The 17224-nt window shown below is 37.8% G+C and overlaps 1 protein-coding gene across 9 annotated transcripts in view; it reads right to left on the bottom strand.

Annotated features, from left to right (window-relative positions):
• Positions 1–1123: 1123 nt before the first annotated feature.
• The window catches only part of rai14 (retinoic acid induced 14), a 49686-nt gene continuing 33585 nt past the window's right edge, over positions 1124–17224 (bottom strand). For 3 of the 9 annotated variants that reach the window (XM_079846684.1, XM_079846683.1, XM_079846685.1), the window contains 13 exons: positions 16038–16095; positions 15131–15201; positions 9431–9537; positions 8702–8889; positions 7542–7567; positions 7077–7157; positions 6800–6889; positions 6326–6445; positions 5731–5832; positions 4064–5605; positions 3828–3980; positions 3193–3258; positions 1124–2941 (listed from right to left, as the gene is read on the bottom strand). In XM_079846684.1, coding sequence (XP_079702810.1) covers positions 2864–2941; positions 3193–3258; positions 3828–3980; positions 4064–5605; positions 5731–5832; positions 6326–6445; positions 6800–6889; positions 7077–7157; positions 7542–7567; positions 8702–8889; positions 9431–9537; positions 15131–15201; positions 16038–16095 — 2682 coding nt within the window. In that variant the 3' untranslated portion in view covers positions 1124–2863. The remainder of the gene's footprint in view (positions 2942–3192; positions 3259–3827; positions 3981–4063; positions 5606–5730; positions 5833–6325; positions 6446–6799; positions 6890–7076; positions 7158–7541; positions 7568–8701; positions 8890–9430; positions 9538–15130; positions 15202–16037; positions 16096–17224) is intronic. The other 6 variants (XM_079846689.1, XM_079846686.1, XM_079846682.1 and 3 more) reach the window with 5 other exon arrangements.

Below are 17224 nucleotides of genomic sequence, written 5' to 3'. Positions count from 1 at the left end.
ACCATCTAGCTGAAACAACAATTACTTTTTGGTGTACTGTACTACACTAAGCTATAGCACCGGCGGGGTGCTCTTGAGTCCATTTCTTGGGACAGGAGAATAATAATATATCTTAAAATCTTAAAACTAATCTGTGTCCAAGTAAAGCTAATGATATTTCTGCCATGGCTTGTGCTCTAATGTGGTGTCCACTTGTTTGAGTAAAATGGTACTGTCTAAGGACAAAGCTATAAAGGAACATTTTAAAGAAGTCATACCACAGGGTACGATGGTGTCATTACCCAGAATTCAGTTGGCATGACATCTAAGAACATTCTGATGCCGTGTGCTCAGAGTGAGATGGTCTATTGTCCCTGTTCGGCCTTCAGGCGCTGACAGCCTGAATGGCATCTAAAAAACATTGACAGTGGCCTTCTTCACCAAAGCAGCAATTTCATGAAATTACCAAATAGAACTCACATGCTGGCCTGTGTAGTTCTTGAGTTTGTTTTCTCTTTGAGACCTTTGCAAAATAGAGGCATGTAAAATATAAAAATCCTCAATTTGTACAGTATTATTTTGACAGCTCAAGGAAATGTTTTCAAATTGTTATACAACTTTCTAAATATGACAGCAATGCCATTACTTAGCTCTACCGAATTGTGAACACTTTACAATAACGTCTCTTTTGTCAACATTAGCAAAAACATTAGCAAACATTAACACTGAGCAATATATTTTTAACAGTGTTTGTTAATTGTTGTTAATGCAAATGATTCATATGATTAATAAATGCTATAGAAGTACTGTAATTGTGTCTTAATGTTGGTTAATGTTATTAACTGCTAACATAATCTTATTGTAAAGTGTTACAACAAAACTGTTACTCCTAAGGTCTAAGAGCTAGTTAGAATTCACAGCAAGTTTGTTGATGACGCACAAGAAGCACATGAGCATCAAGGTACAATGTTCCAGCCAATATACAATAAAACCAAACAATAACAATAAAAACTCAATGCAGAATCACCATTTGCCATACAATTGAAGCCAGGTCTGTGCTCTTCCTGCAGCTGCCAATCTGTATTTCAAGCTGTATTCACATTTGTAGAATACAAATTAAGAATCAATACTTGGAAAGAATTTTGGTGCACAAAATTTTTTTTTTTTTACTTTGACAACAAAAACTTTGACAACAAAAAAAGAACCAATTCATAAGTTTAATTACTAAGCAAAAATACTTTTTGTCTGAGTCAATAACAAATACAATAGACAAAAAAACTCAACTGACAATGAAACAATCATGAAATATGATAGATAAGAGCTCAATGACAATATCATAGGTAATCAACAAGGCAGTTTTTTTTTTTTTTTTTTTTTTGCATGCAAACTCTTCACTTCAGAAACTGAGAGAATCAGATACTTGTGAAATATTTTCTGATGTAACTGGGGCTATATGATCTCTGACAAATGTGGTTTAGTAATGCAATGGTTCTCAGGAAAGGTAACGGATAAACAAAAAGCAAAGATGGCAAAGATGGCAATTTCTATAGGTAATGGACACCTAATACACGTCATACAAAACTCTGCTATATTTTCTATGAAAGCAATTACTCCTTATAAACAGGTTTATATGCTTTCCTCAAATTACATTCAAAAAGCTACAAAATTATACTAAACCAGGTAATGAGCAAGGCTTTAGTGCATGGACAAAATAACATCTAAACCATGCTCTACAGGTGAACAGCATGTTTTCAAGTGCTACTGTATATTTCTTATCACTAATAAAGCGTGTTTACTCTTTAGGTGTCAAAAAATCCTTCATACGACCCACATTTAAAGTGGGAAGTGTGTTTATCCTTAAACTGACAAACTACAATCTCATCTTTTCCAAACCTTATTTGTTGTAAAAAACCACAACTACACTGAAGTGCTAGGGCTAACTCACCCCTCACTGTGTCACTGAAGCCTTTAGTTTATAACTAACTACAGTAATTGTTTAAGGTGTGATGACTTCATTACCATTACAGACTACAGTACATATTTAGGATGTGCAGGCAAATTCAACTGTAAAACTAAAATGTTTTAGTGCAGCAGGCTGGTTGAACCAAGCAGAATGCAAAAGAAATATAGTGCAGCTTCAAATGTTATGGTCTCCAAAACATGACCATGGCCGTACAAATGAGCAGAGGCACATGGACACAGCCCATCAGGTGTCCTGAAAATGGCAGGTAAATACTGGTATCAAAGAAAGACTGACTACTGACTGAAGAAAGTGCATTTGGCGGATAGACATTTTGTAAAGCACATATTCTGAAAAAGTGGAGAATTCTGAAAAACTACTGAAAAGGGTCACAATATCCAACAACACTGACCCACTTCACTTTCACAGCACGTAGATACTACAGCCATTTGAGAAAGTCCACATCCTACAACCGAAAAAGAAAGAAAATATGATCGTAAAAGGTGCACTGTGATGAACTGCTCTGCAGGCAAACATACTAGAACATTGTGCTTTGTTTTTGCATTCTACCTCAATGCAAACTGACAAAAAAATGATTACCTTGCAACAGGATCAAATACTGATCAGATTCTTTGACAATATACAAAAATACAAACTGTTTTCAAAATAGATTTTAGAAAATCATTGACTGTAGATTGTGTTTTTGTCTGGCACTGCATGAGCTAAGACACTGTGCGCACATCAATGGTCTTCCTGTTCGCTGTAAGTTTCCAAAATATCTGGGGAAAGCCAATGGCGATTTCAATTGCAACGCTTGACAACATGTGTCATTCTGATTGATGGATCCTGGGCTTTAGTTCTCAGATGAATTTCCTTTGATCAATGTTTTTTGGCAAATCATGAACAACTGCAATACTGGCTCCTTCACTTGGCCTCGGTTGGCATTTTGCACATTACAAGTATCTGTTTCAAAGCCTTTTGCACATCTTCATCCATCTGCCCCTAAAAGGAAAGGTTTCAGTGTTTAAAAGTTATATTCTGAACTGAGAAAAAAAACCCTGAAATAATCTACTAACAAGATAATACAGTATATGGATGGGAATAAGTGCAATATTATTAAATAAATATATAAAATATTGTTAGAACAGTGGTACTATGACATTGCAGTATCTTTAACAGAGGAAACATTTAAATGTCAATATATCATGTGTACACACACTGTAATAAAAAACTGATCAGAAATCAATACGGACCTGGACAGCATAAAGAAGGTGCATCCGGTAGACTGAGACAATTTCATGATGCCGTTTCTTGGACTCCTACAGCACAAAAAAAAAGCAAATGCTGTTATTTGTTTGAAGAGCTATTTTGAGCCCTAAATTGAATGTATGATGCATCTGTCATGCTCATAAAAAACAAACAAACACCATTTTCTATGCTGCTATATCGTTCAAATGTTTGGGGCCAGAAATTAATAAAATAAAAATGATACTTTTATATCTAAATTGATCAACAGTGACAAAGACATTTAGAATGTTACAAAATATTCAATTTCACATAAATGCTGTTCTTTTGAACTTTCTATTTATCAAAGAATCCTGAAAAAATGTATTATAGCTCCCACAAAAATATTAAGCAGAACTGTTTTCAACACTAATAATAAGAAGAAATGTTTCTTGAGCACATTTTAAAATATATGTTCACAATAGAGAACAGTTGTTTTAAATTGTAATGATATTTTATAATATTACAGTTTTACTGTATTTTTGGTCAGATAAATGCAGCCTTGGTGAGCATGAGAAACTACCGACCCCAAACTTTTGAACCTTTGAGTTGCAGAGCATTAGATTCCTTGCTAATTTATGGCAGAACAAGATTAGTAACATACAGAAAGCTGATATTGCAGTTGTTTGATCTGCTGCTGGAGCGAGTCCACCTGCTGGCTCTGTTGTCTCTTAGGGGTGCTAGTGGTGTACGACAGCTGTGACAGGCTGTTCAGAGCATCCTTCAACTTCATGATTTCCTTTGAGAGATCATCAATCTGTAGGTAATAAACAAACATGACACATTAGGTTTCAATATGACACATCTGGATCAATTTAGACAGAACTGAACCATCAGCACCTTTTTATTCTTCTCTCTCTCTGAGATAACATGGTTCTCAACCTGCTTCTTCAGCTGGACAATGATATCCTGAGCCTCCTTGTACCTGGTATTCACTGCACTGCACTCTTGCTCCCTGCAAACCGCCAACTCCTGCGCCGCTTCTCTCTCATTCCTGCCGTCCCTCACCTCCTGCCAAGCAGCGGTCACCTCCAGGGCCATCTCATCCTGTTTCCTGAGAGCATCCTTCAGTAGGTGGTTCAGGTGACTTATCTCACCCTCCAGAGTCTCCCTCATCTGCTCATATTCCAGCCGGGATAATGAATCATCTGGAGTTACATCCTTCTCAACTGTCAGTCTGTTCTGCAAAGCGTCGACCTGCAAGGTCTTTTGGGCGAGCTGCTCTTTAAGAACTTCAACTTCCAACTCTAGGTTCTTGATGGCGTTCCCCAAGGATGCCACGACCTGTGTGTGGTCTGCAATGGCTACAGACGATTGAGCCTGGTTTTCGGCATCTTGTTTAACCTGGGCTATTTCTTTTAGTGCTGCTTGATGCTTAGCCTCAGTGTCCTTCACAACATTCTGCATGTCGTTCATCTTGAACGTCAGCTCTTGAATTCTCTGCTCATGCTCCTCCTTGGTGACACAGACCACGTCTGCCTTGTCCTTAGGCTCTGATTCTTTGGCCTGCAGCTGGTTGCGGGCAGCGCTAAGCTCGCTTTTGGCCTCACTGTATGACTTTGAGAGCTCCAAAAGCCGCCGCTGCAGCCCATCGATAATCTCGCCGAGCTCTGCCTTCATCTCCTCGAAGTCTTTGGCAGCAGCCTCCACTGGCACAGTGCCACAAAGGGCCTCCTGGAGCATCTTGATCTCCTCTTGAGACTCTTTGTACTTCTCAATCAACAGAGTCTTCTCCTGGTTGATGTTCTCCACCAAAGCGTTGTAGGTGTTCTTTAGTTCTTGACGCTCAACTTCGGATAGGCTGACACTTTTGAGCTGAGCCTGAAGATCCCTTATCAAACAAGCATCTTGCTTTTGCTCCTCCTGTGACCTGGCCAACTTTCCCTTCAGTTCTTTGACCTCCTGCTCCAGGCAGCTTCTCAAATACTGAAATTTCTGCACCACATTGTCCTCTTGTGGACTCACATAATCTCCCCTCAGCTGTAACTCTTGCAAAGATTCTTGGTATTTTTGAGTATCTTCGTCCATGCTTTTAGACGCAACTTCAATTTTCTCAAAGTCAGTGTTGAGTCTGGCCTGAAGGGAGTGGTTTTCCATTCTGGACTCTAGAAGTTTAGCCTGCAGATTCTCCAGCGCATCCCGTAGCAGTCCGATTTCTTTATCTGTACTCAACCTCACATCCTCCTCCATCTCATGTTTGATTGAGGTACTGCTAATGTCCAGACCAGACATTTCCGAAAGATCCTCTTCATCACCGGTGTGGATGTGCATGTCACTGGAGAGCTCAAAATCAGCACGGGTGGAGTGGTACGAGGCATTGGATTCGATGCTGTTTGGACGGGAATTTCCATGGCCTTCCTCTCCTTGAGGAGCTGGACGTTTCTGCTCGGTGAGAAAAGATAAATGTACTTGAAAATCAACTTCACGTTTTTTTGTTTTGTTTTTTTTTACGAAAAAAAAAAAAAAACATTTCAGCTTTAAGGTGACTTTTTTTTACAGTGAGTTACCTTTATTATTTGGGCAAGCTGCTGGTTTTCCAGGGAGAGGGTGGCTATCTTTGCTTGCAGGGCTGCAATCAACGGCAAATTTGCATTCTCAGACTGCTCCATCTGTTTCAAAACAGGAGGACATCAAGAGATTATTTTACAATATCCTTTTAATTGGGCTTTAGACATCAAAATCTCACTTGAGAGCGACAAACTGATTCCTTACAATCTGATACTACACTAAGAGAAGTTATGCAGGCCACCACAAAATTTCCATTAACATAAGAGGCTGTTTTGAAGAACATCATTACTGAACACAAAACACAGTGTCTCTGGATTTTTAGGTTTTCAATGCTTACTAAAGACCCACGGGTTTGCGTCATTAGTCGAAATTCAAACAGAGTGCACAAACTTAAACAAAACTCATCCGCAAGTTCGAGGCCAAGACTGGTGGTGTGGATGAGAAGTCTGCTTTTGTGTCCCCTAAAGCAAGGTCCTTCACCTGGCCAGGGCCAGTAAAAATGCAGCTGTTAAAATGGGTTCCAGAGAGCAAAAGTGGCTGAAGATCAAAGCAGCTGCCACATGAAGGAATATTAAAGGGTTGTGCGGTACTCGCCTTGGGCTCAGTCTGCTCCACAATCTGCTTCAGATCTTCAATAGTCTCTAGCAGCATGCTCTTTTCCTCATGCAATTTCTCGATCTCATCCTTCAGTACAGTACTTTTCAGCTCCTCCTCCTCAACAAACAGGAAGTGAAGAACTCCCAGTTCAGGTCATTAAATAATGAACAAAATATAAATAATAGCTATCTAACAAAGGTGTTTTTGTTTTTTTCACCACAGACAATATTTCAAAACCTAATAAGCTGTCTACCTAGACAGCATTTTGGGCATTATAGGCATGTTCAAATGCTATTTGGTAAAATTTGGTAGGCTGTGACCAAGCTTTGAGACAGCCAATAAGTAATGTGTAATAAATAAGGCATAAATGATTACAATCAATATTATAATAAATATTTTCTTGATTTATACATACATACTTTATATATTTTATTAATACTGATACCTCTTAACGCTCTTTCAATATTTTACCTTGTAATTGAATCTTTTGGAAGAATCACTTTTGCTGGACAAAGGAGTATCAGTTGGAGTAAAATAAGGTGGTGAGATGATACCAGCCGACTGAAAAATAAGACAAAGGAGAGCATAAAAGTGAGGCTAAGCTTAGAGACAGTAAGAGCCAATATGGATGCAGAAAAATTGTTATCAGATGAATATTCAGAAGTAATTACATAAAGAATTGCGTCTAAAGCTTTTAGAAAGTGCAGAGATCATTACCGATTACAGATTCAGCACTGTGTGCCTTTACCTGGATTGGGCTAATGGGAGGAGGAGGTGCTTTTCTCTTTTTGGGAGTGGAGCTTCTGTCCTCATTTAACTTTTGACCATGCTGAGATTGTGTGCGTGATAAGGAGAGTGGCAAAAAGAGAGAGAAAGAGAAAGACGGAGTAAAGTGTTTAAGTGGTTAGTGAAATAAACACTGCACACTTAGTTTGGGAAAAGAAGACTATCACTACAGGGTGAGGCAAATGCCAGTGCAGGTTTCTAAAAGTGCATTGTGGGAATGTTTGTTAAATGTAAAAATAAAGGAATATTCAATCAAAACTCCTGGCTTGAGGCTGACACTACTGTTCCAAGTGAACTAAGCATTCAGTTAAAATGTGAATTTAAATTGTCTATGGAGAAACTTGCAGGTTCTGTCAATCAAAAAATGAGGAAAACCATCAAAGTCTGAGGGGATGAAAATGAATGAAATGAAAATTAACTTGCTTACCTGAGGGGTTCTCGTCGAATTCTTATCTGCTCATGCAAAGATACAGGAGGGGAAAACATGGAGTGTGGTTATGAGGGGAAAATGAAAATGGCATGTCATTGCCTGGTGCTGACATTTGTTATTCTGTCTTAATCTTTCCTTTTTTCATTATTTCACAAGCAGATCTGAGAAATTTTGCAAAAAGTTGGATGTGTGAAAGCATGGTTTAAAAAAGAAAAGAAAATGCCACTAGATGGCAATGTTGAGCCAATAAGCTGTGTGTAAATTGAGGACAGAAAAGAAAACAGAATTTAACATTTAAGGTGATGATACACGCACAAATATTATCAACTGCTTTCTTTTATTAAATGCCATTGGGGGAAAAAACTGACATTTCAGGACTCAAGCTTTCCTCAGTGTATCCCAGTGTATATTTTACATTCAACAACAGCTGCCTTGTGCTTACAGCCAAATCACAGCTGCACTGATGTGATATTCAGTACAGCAGCACTCTAGCTTGTGCGAAATTGCTTAAGCAAACAACGGTTCTTGCAACAGTATGTGAAGAAATCCATTAATGTTCTTCAGTTTTGAGTGGAAGGTCTTTTGGTTATTATAGAACAGGAACACTTTACATTATACTGCCCATGATAAACATAACTACATGCTAGTAATCGTAATAGCAATAACTATGGGGAATTATATGCAGCTCCAATAAACTAATAGATGTCAAATACATGTATTTCATTAGTATTATTCAGCACTAATTAAAGTCGTCATGAAATGGAAGTTGCGTTAGTCTTTTATTCCCTATTGCGATGTATATTAGAGTGAAACGGCTGTTTAAACAAGAAAAAAATGCAGGGTTGATCGCACCAGTAAACATGTCACCAGCATGACATGAGAAGAGGTATCGTTGCAAGAGGGAGAAGGTATTTTGATTAAAGATTATGAGGGCACATGATTTAAAACAAAATGATGTGCACGGATCAATTATTTATAGTAAATACTGCAATATTCCCCAAAAAATTGTCCATTTTTATTTCATGGTGACTTTAAGCATCATGGAGAGGAATGTACCTGTAAAGTATGGCCATTGGTATTTTAATCATAATCTGAAATGACAACTTCAAAGCTAATTTGTTTAAATTGACATCACACTGATATTCACTTTTTTTTACCTGATTCCGACTGCTGTCTGTGGAGGGCATTGTTGAGAACGGTTCGGACCTCGCTGCTGCCAGACAGTTTGGCGTAATGTAGCAAGTTGTGGCCGAGCGAGTCCACCATGTGCAGGTCAGCTCCCCTCTGCACCAGAAACTCGACAGCGGCCAGACAGCTGCTCTCACTGGCCAACATCACCGCGGTTCTGATTGGATAATAGATGTTTTTTTAATTGATACTTTTATTTAGCTAAACTGTGCATTAAAGTACACATTAAATTGATCAAAAGCGACAGTAAAGACATTTAGAGCAAAGACAAAATATTTCTATTTCACATAAAAATGAAATAAATCCTGTTCTTTTGGACATTCCATTCATCAAAGAATCCTGAAAAAAAATGTAAGAAATGTTTCTTGAGCGCCAAAGCAGCTTATTAGAATGATTTCTGACAAATTCTGAAAGACTGGAGTGATGGCTGCTGAAAAAAATTCAGCTTTGCCATCACAGGAATATTTTTCATCAAACAAATTCACACTTTTCAAAAACAAAACAAAAATCATATTGATCCCAAACTTGTGAACGGTAGTGTGTTCTGTAAAAAAAATGCATTATGTTATGCACAGTTTAGTTGCACTGTTAGCATTCCAATTTAGTGTACTCAGCTCACTTTTGAGCTCACAACCACAAACTGAAAAACATTTCTTTTAGCAGTCTCTCTATATTATGACTGATAACCAGAAACATACCTGCCATTTTTGTCTCTAGCATTGATGTCAGCACCCCAGTCCAATAAGCTCCGGCAGACCTCTGCGTGTGCATGTCTAGCTGACAAAAGCAGGGGCGTCAAGCCGTCCTAAATGGAAAAAGAGCTTTAAATCAACATCATTTTCCTTCAAATACCATCCTCTGCATGTTAAGAGGCTATGTTATTGGAATAGACAGTACATTAGACAGAATTGGCACCAAACAGCGAGACAGTGAAGACACTGAATTATCATCAAAATGTAATAGCTTCAGACATCTAATATCAACAGAGGTGAAACCTGATGCATTAAAATAAATGATATTAAAGTACATAGGTGAACTTTTCCCCGTTCTTTTCCTAATTTCCTTGGGCAAACAATCTTCTCACAGAGCTCAACGCCTCCTACAAGCGACCCCAGAGGTCACAGGGGGTTCGGCCAATTATTCCAGAGCGAGAGAACCTGACACCTCATCAAAAGCACATTTAGGATGACGAGGCTGAATTTGAGCTGCAACCTGAAAATTACACCACAACTCTGTACAGCACTTCAATGCATTTAGGCTTTCTCAGTTAAAACTACTACTACAAAAACAAAACAAAAAAGAGCCTGTGCATGCAAAACATTGTGAACTACACAGTAGTGTTTTCAATTTTGCTGACGTTATGATATATTTGAATTATTTATAGAGAAAGCATCAAAGTTTTTTTTTTTTCTTCTTCTACTTCAGGAAGCAAGAAGTGCAGATTTAGACTTTCTGTGGAAGCTCACAACATGGTGTGGTTTTTCCCTGGGAAGTGTGAGGAATCTGAGACTGTGTTGATACTAATTTATGGTACAGACACAACCTTTATGCATAAGATCTTAAAGCTTGTGCATGTTTGTGGTATAAAAAAGGTTTACATTCCTCTTTAGATGTTTTTCAATTTGCATCTTAACTTACAAAAGCTTAGTCATAGCAGTCCATGGGGGTGATTTCACTGATTTGAGCTCATATGGCATCAAGCAGAGAATATGAAATGATTAAATACAATCCTACTGTATGCTCAGGCTGGTTTCTTCCCTGGCATGCATTGAAGAGCCAAGACAAGATTAAATTTAACAAGCTAACATTTAAGACATCTGGAAGGTCAGGGAATGTTACAACTATAGTTTATACTAACAGGAACATCTTTATGCCCGATATATGAGTGATGAAATAATTGCATATTTTGTTTAGCTATTACACATCCCATCAAGACGATTTTTTTTAACATTCTGGGAGTGACCTTGAAGTTAAATTACATTTTATAGACAAATTATGGCGAAAACATAATTGTTCAAAACATAATTTCACATGGCCTTTAAGTTGAGAAAAATAATTTCTCTTTACATAGCAAACCACAACAATCCCAATTAATTAGTTTATAACTGCATTCAGCACTGATAAACACAGCACAAGGCTGCTGTGGAGAAAGTCTGTTTACAACATATACCTCATGGGCATTCACAACTGAGCCAATTTTGCAATGGCTGGGTCACTGTAATAGAAACATTAGAATGATTATAGCAGAATTGATTGGTTTGTTTACATAACGAGGAACATACATTCATCAGTCTTAACATAAAACAGGTTTTGAGAAAACATTGTATATAACAAACCATTTTATAAGGTGTTGCTCAAAGAAAGCCTGTAAATGTCCTCAATATTGATTTCTTCAAGCTAGGAGATCTTAAGCTGTTGCATTCACAAAAGGAAATATGCAAAAACTATACCTTTAGAGGTACAACAATTTGTCACTTAAAGGGACATTTAAAGAAAAAAACTGAAGATAAAACCCATAAGACTTTCTTTCCTCTGTGAAACACAAACACGCAATTTTTCACACAGTGTGTTTTGAGGTGATTTTGTGTGTCAGTTCCTGTTCATTAAAACCACATGAAAAAGAGCCCTCAAAATGAAGTCATATGAGTTCGCATGACATGAGCAAGAGTAAATGATAACAAAACTCTCGTTTTTGGTTGAACTATCCTGTTAAAAGTTAAACCTATTTTTGCAGTGTAAATTAAAAATCAGTGCACAAACTGCATTCCATATGCTCCTGAGGATATGAGCATCCCATATGCTGCAAGGGAAAATAAGAGGGAAATAACCAGGTGTGAGTTTTCTAAATTAGACAGAGTGGCTTTTGCTAAGCTGTTGGTGGATGAAGGATTTCCATCAATTTATCAGCTCAGAGGCAAACTCCAAGATGAGTATAAATGAAAAAAAGAAAAAAGGCACACATCACTGGACTCGTTCATTACTAACAACCTAGTTTTCAAAAAATTAGGCCCAGTGTTTTCTGAGTGCGCATCAAAGCTCAATAATTTGTGCTTGAGCCCAGAATGCTATTGCGACATTAGTTGGCCTACGCTTAATAATTTAGCAGAGAGAGCAGGTATTTCCGCATGTTCAAAGCAATGGGCTGAGTGGGCATGAATGTGCCTGAATGTGCCAAGCTTGCCTCAGAGGATGACGACGGTGGATAATCAGTGACCGTAAGCAGAAGCAGCCTCTGATTCACATCTACTTTTGACTCTCTCTCTCGTTCTCCTTTCTGACTGCTGAAGCTCTTTAGTCATGGTTGTTTAAATGAGAGAGCCACAGCTTGAGGGTTCCTTGCCTCCCACACCGGCCATCTGTCTCTCAGTAACATATAGCTTGAAAAGAGAAAAACGGTTCATTTCATTGGAGCTGCATGCTAACATTATGACAATTGAGAGTGTGAATTAGAGAATAGGTGATAATGTCGCATGGTAGACAAAGGCTGTTTATCCAACAGACATGCAGGCACAGTGGTTAAGTCAAAGTTTATGAAAAAGACATGCTTTCGATATACGTAAAAGAGGTTTGGGATCTTTTGATGCAAAATTCACAAATATTAATTCTGTTCTGCTACATGCAAAAACGGATAAAAACACTTTACTTTAAAACAAGTTATGCATCTGTTGTCTTGATAACAAAGCAGCTCATTATAAATCATTAGCCACAGCAGACCTGTTGTGCATCTCCAAGAACCACAGTAAGTACCGCGAGAGCGATTAGAGAGCAGGCGGCTCCGTACTTTGATGTCATACACCAATCGGTCTGCACAGCGCCACTTCAAGTCAGCGTTTCTTTTCTGATTGAATTAATGTATTGAGCGAATCAATCGGGTGAACCAATGATTCAATGGCCTATTCATAAAGAGAACCATTTGTTTAGCCTGACTACGTCAGACTTCGTACTTCCGCTCAATTTCATTTCGCTTCTGTACTCAGTCTGAGATAGCGACCGTTTTCCCCGTTTTCCTCCGGCCTGAAAACAGCCGGCCAATCAACGAACAGAGGGCGGGCTGAGAGCCGTGACATAGACGCTGATTGTACCGTGGATGCATAGATTTACTTCACATAATCTGCAAAAGTCGTTCACAGCCATGTTCACTCCGTATAGAGCTGGTAAGTCCCGCCCATCCGTAAAACCCCAAGTAGACCTCTAGGTTGAAAAATCGTCAATGCAAGTGAATGGGAGAAAATAATTATTTTCTGGTCCCATTTGAATTGTGCCATGAATGTGAACATATGTTGTCTGTGAATTTTTTATATAATTTTTCATGTTACGAGTTTGACAGAATATGGTATGATTCTTCGGCTAGCAGTTGTGGAAAAGACATAACGAGAAAGACTACATGTCGCCTATGTGACGTCACCCCATAAAGTTGACTTACCCGTGGTTTTCGCCAACCTCAACGATTTTGTCCTCTCCCTGAAAGAAGGCGGTGAAGTGCACCAAAGACACAGCCATGTTTAGCGGGATCCGTGAGCTAGTGTCCGTGTGTGAGTGGTTTCAAACGCGTCGAAAGCAGCGAAGAGTTGTAGTCCACAAAGTGCTCTCGCACAAAGTCTAACCGTATCAAACTTCTACCCGCTAAATTGTAGCATTCTTTACACGAAAAGTTATAAAAAATTCACAGACAACATATGTTCACATTCATGGCACAATTCAAACGGGACCAGAAAATAATTATTTTCTCCCATTCACTTGCACTGACGATTTTTCAACCTAGAGGTCCAGTGGGGTTAGCGGAAGGGGCGGGACTTACCAGCTCTATTTCGCTCGATGGTTTTGTTTTCGCATCATACAGTACATGTGTTTACAGTGGAAGTTAGATGCGGCTGAGCATGCGCATAACACACGCCATAACCAAACGTTATGTGATTGGCTTACGGGTAACCAATGATTTTAAACTTCAGACAAGCAATTATTCTGCAAATAAAAGTATATATGCATAGTGCGGCCTCTCTCCTACTTTACGTATTCTAATTATCCAGGCCAGCACTCTTAAAGTTTTTAAGTATATGCATTGAGTGAAGCCTGCTCCTATCCTCACTTATTAATTAGATATTAAAAATGTAATCGCTTGAAGTTGACAGCCCTACCTAATACAGGTTGTTTAGCCGTTGTCTCTTTTCCAGCGGTCTCCCCTGACAGAACATATTTGATGCATTATTAGAATGAAATGTTTCTCTTGAGATGCATCAGGGTTGTTCATCCTTCACCAGTCAGTCTAATCTCTGGGATAATAGCGCTGTGGGTCTTAACAGATAACACTACTATTAAAGGATAACTGTGAATAATTGTGGATTTATATCTTTGTGAATAAATGTGGATTAATTAGAACAAACACTGCAGGGACAGCTAAATCCATCCAATGAATGCTGAATAAGAATAATTTGTTTACTTCTTAAAGATGCCCAGATAAAGCAGATGCATATTAATGAATTTCCGACACAGAGGAGTAAGTAAGGTCAGTGTGATGGGCAATGGATAAAAACCTTGAGTATTAGTAGAGTCATCATTTACAAAAACATTTTAAACAAAACATTATTGTTTTGGATGTGCCAATATTTTTCTTCTGTTGTCTAAAGTTTTGAAGCATTTTTTAAAATGATTTAACACTATATCTAATTTATCTCTAGGATGATGGTTAAACTTTAACATGATGCTAGGCAGATGCTAACACTAGCCAACCACAATTTTTTATGTACATAGACTCACACACTTTGAATTTGAATTTAATATGAGCCAGAGGTAATTTAGTTTAGAAATAGGAATTTATAATATATTAAATACTGATTCATATTTATAATTTCTAAATAATTTAAAAAAATATTATTAAACACTTTGATCTTTTGTAATAGATTGAAACTGCCTCAATATAAATGTTTTATAGTAATCTAAATGTTTCTTATACCAAAACATGCCAGAGATATTTGTAGTAGTCGGAGTTACGAAAAAAAAAAAATCCCTTACTACCTGTAAGTACAGAATACAAATTATTTTTGTACTGCTAGTCAGTGCTCTTGTCATCAACCAGACAGAAGCTATTTAAAAGAAGCATTGTGAGACTCTGGAACAGAGACTGAAGGAACAAAAGAAAACTCACTGTAGAATAGAAAGTAAAAAAAAACAACTTTGGACAAGCAATCTCCCAGTAACAGTGACCTCAAGTGTGCCATGGGGATTTAAATCAACGCAGTTGAACACGGATTCAAACCCCACAGAGAACAGAGTCTTTGGGAAGTTGTCCTTGACAATGCACATGTTTGAGGTAGACCACAGGTAGCTCTGAGATACATGTAGAGAAAGACAAATTCCATTTTCACAGCAGTTAAAATATTTCTTATAAGACTCATACATACCGAGTCCTCAAGATTGACGTGACACTTGTGCTCGCACAGAAGCTGAACTATCACATTGTTTCCGCTGGCAGCTATAGGAGAGAGAAAGAGAGAACGGATAATAAGAAGCAGTTCTTTATCCCCACAGAGACACAAACAAGGGTTTAACAGCATGCCAACAAACTCTTTAAAGAGTAATTACAATGAACACTTCAAGCTTTCCCACAGAGACCAAAACCCGGCTCACAGTGTGTGACACCATTTATTTCCCAACAAATATTAGCGTCCCATTTAAAAATCACACCGTCTCCTGTTTCTTAACCAATCACGGCCATTATTCTCAAGCAAGCAAACTGGCATAAATGCAGTTTCTCTGCTTTGTAGTCCGTATGAAACCATGTTTTGCTTAAAACACCCTGCCAGCAGACTTCTGACCTCCAGGTGGCTGCAAGCTCCTTGCTCTTTGAGGCCGATCCCACCCCGGTTCAATCCCTCACAGCTGGCAAAAAGGCTCAATTAACAGCCAACACTGTCATTTTTTTCCTCACTGTCTTCTATACAGACTGAAATGGGCAAGGGAGCATTTTATTTTTTATTTGCTAGGGAGCAATTTTGTGAACAGTCTTTCCACAAATAAAAACATGCTTTTCTTTGGGTTGGCCCTTACTACCTGGCAATTTGGAGCAAATGGTACACAATAACATGTCATTCTGTGCTTGGGAGTGGAATAACGGTGCCGTGGGGTTCATGTTAAAAAACATTTGCACCAAAAAACCTTTCAGAACAAACTATTATGAAGCAAAAAGTAGTGAAAGAAAACAAGATATACTGAAGATAAAGCCTGTTGCTTGTCCTTGAAAGTGTCCTGAGTTGAGAAATATTAAAGTAAACAGAATAATCTTTAAAACAAGGACATTTTGCACCTTACCTGCATGATGCAGAGCCATCTTCCCTGAGCTGTCAGGTGCATCCACCACACACTTAGTCTGTAGAATAAAACGCATTCGATTATTACTTCAAACGCATTATCTAAAACCACCATGACATGTTCTTCCCAGAAGGCACTGCTAGACACCAATTACAACCTTTCAATCAAAACAGCTACGCTTTTTTTGGTGCAAGTTAATGATTTGCGCTCCTATTCAACATTTAGCAGCATGTCAGGCCAGTGTTCATGGACGAACAGGCACAAGGCATTTATTTGACAGGCATCATCCGAGGAGAGGTGTAATATATTAAACCTGACTGCAGTAGCCAATCAGACCTAAAAATGTGCCTAATGTGGATGTCCCATTAAATGTGATTACTGACTGCCAGCTATTAACCCTAAGTTCATTGTGCTACTATTATGTAAACGAGATTGCATATGTCCCTTTTAAATCCTTCAATAACTTGTCTTGTATGCGTACATAAACCTCCAAAGCTTATTTTAATTAGTAGAGGCCAATGACTTTTTTTGTCATTAGAAATGACTAGACATTCAATCAACAAGAAAATTAGCTAAGAAAGTTTTGTTTTTATTTTCAGGGAACATTTCATCAGAATCTCAAGGCACTGGGTACATTTGTTGTGTTTGGGAAGCCAGGCAAGGAGTTTTGGTTAAGGGCTTCTGGATGAAACTAAATTACTACTGTCAGGCACTTTCATTTGTGTAGCAGCTCATTTTCTGTTTCACAGGATCTTCAGGGGAAAAGGCCAATTAATTCAACACCGGCCTTGCTGTGTGAATGGGAATATATCAATATATTTGATAAATATATAATGCATATATTTGCAAGGCTTTCAACAGTGAAACAACCTCATTCAAAACTTCAATAACTTCAATAATGTACACCCCTGAAAAGTTTGGGCTGGTACAATATTTAAAATGCTTTTGAAAGAAATGTGCACACTATGTGTCTTATGCACACCAATGCTGCATTTATTTTATATATATAAAAAAAAAAAAAAAAAAAATTATATATATATATATATATATATATATATATATATATATAAAAATATATTTTATATATATATATATATATATATATATATATATATATATATATTAAAACATTGTGAAATATTATAATTCAAAAGAACATCCTATTTTAATATGTTGTAAAATGTAAT

The sequence above is a fragment of the Squalius cephalus genome (assembly GCF_949319135.1).
Source record: "Squalius cephalus genome assembly, chromosome: 17".
NCBI lineage: Eukaryota > Metazoa > Chordata > Actinopteri > Cypriniformes > Leuciscidae > Squalius > Squalius cephalus.
Note: the sequence above shows the minus strand (reverse complement) of the source record. Positions and strands in the feature narration are given on the sequence as shown.